The following is a 7,069-nucleotide window of genomic DNA, read 5'->3' as shown; positions in this document are numbered from 1 at the left end:
TTGATAGATGTGCGTGTTGAATGTCCGTACTATTGATTGAAAACAACCCCATGCAGTTGGAGTGAGACAAAACAACGTTGTCACCTGACAAATTGCTATTTTTAAATTGGACAGACATAGACTCAGCATTTGGGTGGTGAATGGTAACTGGTACCATTCCCTCCTGTTTAATAGTGTACTTAACATCAGTAAATTAAATGTTGATATTAGGTCTTTAATACACTTGATATTAGTCAAATAAAAATGGTACAGTTTACTGAAAATCGTGTTAAAAACTGTAGAAGAGTTGTAGAAGCCTGTGCTTGTGCTCTAATTAATCATTACAGGTGACCTAAAACAAATATTACCCACCTTTGTTTGCTGTTGCAGCACAGGTGCAAACCGAAGCTATTCAGCTTTATTGTTAGTATTTTATGATAGTATGCTTACTGTTCTGTGAGGTGAATTTCTCTCACAGGTTATAAGGGCCCTTTGATAGCAATTTAAAGCTGCTAATTTAACTTATACAAACACATTCAGCAGGATAATACTTACATTGCAGTTTCCAGCTGCGAATGCCCCCAAAGCTGCCACCACACCAAAGACAAGTGCAAACTTGCTCAGCATGGAGTGACATGTGTGTCTTTCCATAATATGGGCATGGTGGAATATACAGAACAGCAGAACTAAAGAGTAGATCACAATGGTTAGAACAAATATCCCTCACATCATGTATCATGTGTTAGATGTTTAGCAGGTCAACTCACACAGAAAGGATCCAGCGTTGATCGTGGCTGTAAAAAGTGAATTTTCTGGTGCGTTTTTTCCACTTGAGCTGAAATTACATATTATGTTTGATTAATTACACCTCCCTATTTGATTCTATTGGTAAGGATAATCAAAATGTGCATTCTCACCTTATAGTGGGAACATAGCAACAACCAGCGGTCAGATTCACTTGGCAGTAGTGCTTATTCCCCCTGAAAACAAATGAATGAGGTTCTGGAGATTCTGTCACATTCCAAAAAATGATGGTCAACTATATACAATAATGAGACAACTCACCAGTCACTGAGAGAGCACACATGATTGTTAGCCAAGGCCATGCCGTATCTGAAAGCATGAAACAAAAAATGACAGACTTTTTAATATTCGGGCTCTTGGTGTGTTAGAATTAATTGATGTGTTGTAATTCAACACAAAAAAACAACATTTTCTAATTTTTCTGAATAAATTAATTCATGAGGATTTCTGGGAAGTTAAAATATATATTTTAAAAAAACTCTTCAAAATCTTGTGTGGCAATAAATGACCGCAGTTAGAACAGAGGTTGACTGCTCCTCAAGCTCCGATGATTTTATTGCACCACTGACATTTTAACCAGCATCTAACTTGTGGTGTTCATTCATCACTATACAACTCGCACTGATTCATCAATATGTACCATCCCAAATGTTTCTCTGACACTGAAAAAGAAAGAACATCTGACTCCAGTGTGAATAACGAGCTCCTGCAATTGGTAAAAAAACTAACTCTAAATGGAAGTGGATTACAAAGCACAATGAGGAAAAAAACTCACTGTATAGGTATTCACTAATAGCTAACAGAGCTAAAAGATTACATGAATACAGGTACATGTACATACTGCAGTTCAAGAAGGAATTCATCAGTTTGCCTACTGGCAAATCTTGAAAGTCTGGTGTCCTCGCCTTTCGACAGAGAAACAAGCTGGATCACATATTTTAAGAGTGCCGTTTCAAAACAGCAGCTGAGCTTTATTGAACTTTTACAAATACGCTTTTCAAAGACAGCAAAGACCTACGTAAAGTTAAAATAGTATAATAAAAGCATGGGAAACACACGTCTGCCATCTCATCATTTCCTATTTAAGGCCAAGTGTTATCAATACTGTAATCTCAATGTCCTTAGCCAGGAATATACACTTCAAATACAAAATCTTGATAATCCTGAAGTAGTTAAATAGTGCTAATCAGGAGTCACATTGTCATGAAACCTTACACTTACAGCTTCATGGTCAGCTTTAAAGTACAAGCTTTCAGATGTGAATACTGATGAACTGATTTATTTACTTAAAACGGTTCACAAGGTTGAAGACTAAACTTGCCATTTGCATGGCAGCACACAGACAGTGGCAGAATAAAACAGCTGATCTTGTAAAAACACATGTTCTAATAGTTTCACCACAGTTTAAAGACAAATAAGAAAGTGTGAATTTCTGGTAAACTTACACAGTCCATGTTCCAAGGAAGGACACCAGCGAGAGGGAGATTGGGAAAATAATCCAGAGCATGTCTTGGTGGTGAAGAAGGCAAGTAACAAATTACAACAGGGTTTCCTTAAATCTAGGTGTCTTCAAAACACTCAGTGGTAGACCTCTTGAGGTGTTGCTCATGGAGTCAGACTCATACCTACTGAAACCAAAAATAAAGACTAAACCCAGCAGTTCAGGTTCTTCCAGCACACAGTGGCACTGCTCTTCCACCATTCAGAGCACAGTCTTGCTTTTATGGGAGTCTCTCTTTCTCTGCCACTCCTTTGGAGCACCACCTTGCCCTGTCAGAACAAATGTTGGGAAACATGGGATTGGCCTTCTTGATGCTGTCACATTGTTTGTTTTATTCAAAACAATTGCTCCATATTAAGTCAGCCACTGGTTACAGATTACTTTGTTGTGTAAGGAATGCCTTGAATGTGTGAAATGCTTTGTTTTCCTGTCATCCAGTGCTGAAAGTAACTAAGTACATTTACTCCAGTAAGTACAGTTTTGAAGTTCATATATTTGACTATTACTATTTTTATTTCTACTCTACTACATTTTTGAGGGAAATATTGTATTTTTTTTTACTCCATTACATTTATTCAACTGCTATAATTACTGCTTACATTGCAGATTAAAGTTTTTTATTTGTCATATGTACATTTCTTGTGAAACAGTCTTGAGGCTCCTCCAAAAAATGCTTATTCAATATATATATATATATATATATGAAAAAAGAGAATACAATTAAGAAAATCTATTATTTCTTTGACTTATGTTTGTTTCTTGATACCAATAAATTATTTTCATAATTGACGACATTAACTAAAGAAAGCTCAATATCAGAAACAGATATCTAAATCAAAGCCCTGATCAGCATTATGCGCTTTCCGCCACATGAGGTCCTCATCTTCAAAACAAACAAAATGGCGGCGCACATACGATGGGGACTTCGGCAGTTGTTACGGACAATAAATACGCCTAACTTTAGGTTTGAACCTTAACCGCTGTGACATATCGTTCATACACACTTTGTACCGTTGATGTGATACGTTGCAATGATTGTATTACATATAAACGCCATGCGACGTGTGGTTGAGATGATACTTTTAGTTAGCTAAGCTAAGGATAAGTAGCAAACTGCGACATAGGTTATGCTAACGGTTTGTCACTCTAATCTATATAATTGAACGTTAAAGATGGAGATATCGGCACAGCTGTCTGGTTATTTTCACTTTTTGTCGTGTTTGATTTCACACGTGTCTTTCGGTCTTTCCAGATCACGAGCATATAAGTTAGCCGCTAACGTTAGCTAGCTTGGACTGTAAACTTGAATGTCAGCAGTCACCAGTTTGTAGACTTGTAACGTTACATCAAAAGATAACCGCTAAAGAAACTGACGTGGCTTTCAACCATCACTGCCACCTAACTATTCAATCCTGCTTCAAGAAACTGAATTAGTTTAAGTTATGTTGACTAACAGACAAATGTCCTTAACCTTTCAAGGCGTTCAGTGAAGACCAGAAGCTCATACCAATCACAGTGCTCGATCCAGATCTTCAGCACAGCTCAGCTTCAGCCCGCGACAGGAACCTCTCACTTCTCAAGTGAGGAACCATTGTGTGGACACCTAAATACAACCCACTCACTCATCTTTTTGCTAACATATTGCTCAATGAAGACATGGGGGGGAAAAACTTACAAAATGTAACAAGGGAATTGTTTTTATACTATGTTTCAGTACGACAGCTGTCCATCCAGACTCAAGACACTCCGAACCCCAGAAGCTTGAAGTTTCTCCCCGGTAAACCTGTCCTAGGAAGTGGGACGCTTGACTTTCCCACTTCAACCTCAGCTGGATGTTCATCTTTAGCCAGGTTGTGGGCCAAGCTTACGGTTGTACTTTGACATTGTACTGTTTCTGATTTGATAAAATAGACATTTTAAAAGAGAGAAATCACAGTTTTGGACTGTAGCACCAGGACCAGAATGAATGTGTGTGTCTCATGTTAAGAAATCATCGTGTAGAAAACAAAAAACTGAGTGAAAAGGCACACTTATTCTCCCTAGGCAGGCAGATATTATTTTTTTAAAAAGCTGCACATTCATAAAAGATTGTTTCAGCAAAATAACTCAAATGTTTTGGTAAACTAAAATGTTTATAAATATTTGCTTAAGAGGTATGTGTGTGTGTGTGTCTTTTCCATTCTCTTTAAAAATAGTTTAATATAGGATGGTACCTTCATTGAGCTATTCATGGTTGTTTCTTGACAGTGATGGAGTTGTTTGGTAGAAGAGAACATACAGTAGAGTAGATGTGACAAATGCATAATGTGCAAACTACAGGATGTGATACTCCAGGGTTTCTGACTGCATGAAAGAATTGTGTAGATATATTTTTTGTTGGCTGATACATTTTGTCTTGTCTTGACGTAAACGACAACTTCATAAAAAGCTGTGCAATCATCAGTGACACTGTCGATAAAAGCCAGCACAAGTGGAAGACCTTATCACCAAATTAACTCACATGAATGACCTCATGCTGTCATCTGTATGTTTTGTATGTTGGTTGAACAATAACATGATAACATGTCTCTTTCAGGGACCTGTTTGAAATTGAAGGAGTAAAAAGTGTGTTCTATGGCCCTGACTTCATCACAGTCACTAAAGTAAGTATTAAATGTCCTCGTACAGCTTGTCTCTTCTGTTCCTATGACATCTTTGTGGGCAATCGACACGTGCAAACTTTGTTTTCCTATCAGACAGATGAGGATGTGGAATGGACAGACATTAAGCGTCATGCTCTGGAGGCCATTGCTAAGTTCTTTGAGAGTGGCGACCCGATAACAACTGGGGCAGTGCACCATGAAAGCAGTGAGTATGCAAAGTCCCCATAGTAGGCATCTTGGAGTTACACAGCTGTTTGACTGTATATACCGTGTAAATATCCTCTCTTTTTTGTAGGTTTTTCTGAAGATGATGATGAAGTTGTGTCTATGATAAAGGAGCTTCTGGACACCAGAATCAGGTACAAAACTTAATAACCAGGGGTCAGTTTAGCAGAACTGAGTGCTTCAGACAACAAGTTGTGCCCTCTGCCAATCAACTGTGCAGCTGCAGCAGAAATCACACTGTCACTCTGAACAGCCTGCTAACTTCTCTTTTATAGTTCATATGTTTACTTCCATTCTTATTCTAGTTGTTTATACCTCTTACTTTTATTTATTGTTCTCTATATGCAAATAAGAGTGTAAATGGAAATGTTTCACCCTCTCGAGTAACACACCCACACACGTCAGTTGAGTAAGCAGTCGTTCAATGTGGCCTAGTACACATTCATGTACACACTGCCAAAAGAATTTGGCAATATGTGTCGCAGACCACCTCCGAATGTGGTCGGAGCAATCGGATCTCATTGCGTTATTTCAATCCTGATCAAATATTTCCTTTCTGATATTTCTTTGCTGAGTACTCCTAACAATGATGTTTCACAGTGTAGTAAATGACAGTCATGCTGAGATAACAGTGTTAATCTGTTTGTCCTTTTGGCTGCTTTGTTCTGAACAAATTCATATGGTCTCTTTCACTCACAAGACCGACAGTGCAGGAGGATGGAGGCGATGTCATCTTTAAGGGGTTCGAGGGAGGCACAGTCCAGCTGAAGCTGGTTGGTTCCTGCACAGGGTGTCCCAGTTCTACCGTTACCCTTAAGAGCGGCATTCAGAACATGTTGCAGTTTTACATCCCAGAAGTAAACAACGTGGAACAGGTGACTAACCAGATCAGTCTTCTAGCAGGATTTGTTATTGTAGATAAGCAGAGATTTTATTTTGAGAAACAAGAATCATGATAGTTTCATTACAGGATTGTTTCCAGAAGTTTCTGTATTGATATTTAAATTATCAAATGCAGGAAATTCTGCTGTGATCTAATTTTAATTAAAAACTGAGCAATGAAGCTCAACAGTAAATATTCAATTACTTACTTGCATGATTAAAAGGTTGGTAAAATATGTCTTTACAAACTTTTATGTCACATTTAACACTCTGTCCATTGTCCTTTTTGCCCAGGTGGAAGATGAAGTGGATGAAATCAATGCCATGGTTTTCTCAGAGCTGGAACGCAAATTACAAAAATGAAGACAAATATATTCTACTGTGTAAAAATACACAGCCATGCATTATTTCCACTAAATACCATTGTACATTCATGAGAAAGAGACGAGAGACCTGCTATTTTGTGTGAATACTATATACTGTTAAGAGTTCACGCTGTAATGTGTACATACTGTATGCCACTGTTACCAAGAGGAGATACAGTAATATACCTTTAGTCAACAGAATATACAGTCATTCTTCTAGCCAGTCGAAATGTTCTGCTGTGATGACTGTGAATGTTGTGATGTTTTTATTTCTTTAAAAATATATATATTTTGAAAGAATGTTTTCATATGATGGAAATATTGTGAACGTTTTTGACATTGGTTATAGCCATGCAGAATGAAGATTTTATGAGGTATTTCAGTTGTTGCTGCCATATACTTTATGAGACATAACGTTTTGCTTGTTAATACATAATCTAGAAATTAAGTAAAATATTATTTGGGGCTTCAATTATTCATCAAGTGGGAATTTGCTGTGTAACTGCCTACAAAACCTGTATGATATACATGTGCTTTGTTCTCCATTCTTCAGATTTACTGTATCACTGTTTCAAACAAAGTTCACATTCTGAAAGCAATTATTTGTTGTTGATTCCCTTTTTTCATTTATTAGTTATTGTTCCTCCAGTTATGACTGATGACATGTCGCA

The 7,069-nt window shown here is 37.4% G+C and overlaps 2 protein-coding genes across 3 annotated transcripts in view; one reads left to right on the top strand and one right to left on the bottom strand.

Moving 5' to 3' along the window:
* Positions 1 to 2,516, bottom strand: part of LOC116378036 (transmembrane protein 150A) — an 11,685-nt gene extending 9,169 nt beyond the window's left edge. The window contains exons 1-5 of one of the 2 annotated variants that reach the window (XM_031839838.1): positions 2,229 to 2,516; positions 1,045 to 1,092; positions 897 to 959; positions 747 to 814; positions 535 to 665 (exon numbers count right to left, since the gene is read on the bottom strand). In XM_031839838.1, the coding sequence (XP_031695698.1) occupies positions 535 to 665; positions 747 to 814; positions 897 to 959; positions 1,045 to 1,092; positions 2,229 to 2,290 (372 nt within the window). In that variant the 5' untranslated portion in view covers positions 2,291 to 2,516. The other variant, XM_031839845.1, reaches the window with a different exon arrangement.
* Positions 2,517 to 3,153: 637 nt separating this feature from the next.
* Positions 3,154 to 6,997, top strand: LOC116400153 (NFU1 iron-sulfur cluster scaffold homolog, mitochondrial). The gene is made up of 8 exons (XM_031877847.1): positions 3,154 to 3,248; positions 3,764 to 3,864; positions 3,999 to 4,134; positions 4,860 to 4,926; positions 5,020 to 5,131; positions 5,222 to 5,285; positions 5,852 to 6,026; positions 6,328 to 6,997. Exons 1-8 carry the CDS (start codon positions 3,184 to 3,186, stop codon positions 6,394 to 6,396), a joined length of 789 nt encoding a protein of 262 aa, XP_031733707.1. The 5' UTR covers positions 3,154 to 3,183; the 3' UTR covers positions 6,397 to 6,997.
* The last annotated feature ends 72 nt before the right edge of the window (positions 6,998 to 7,069 follow it).

This window comes from Anarrhichthys ocellatus, unplaced genomic scaffold (genome assembly GCF_004355925.1).
Source record: "Anarrhichthys ocellatus isolate YVR2014 unplaced genomic scaffold, GSC_Weel_1.0 scaffold3, whole genome shotgun sequence".
Lineage (NCBI taxonomy): Eukaryota > Metazoa > Chordata > Actinopteri > Perciformes > Anarhichadidae > Anarrhichthys > Anarrhichthys ocellatus.
The sequence above is the reverse complement of the archived record's forward strand: the minus strand, read 5'-3'. Positions and strand labels throughout refer to the sequence as shown.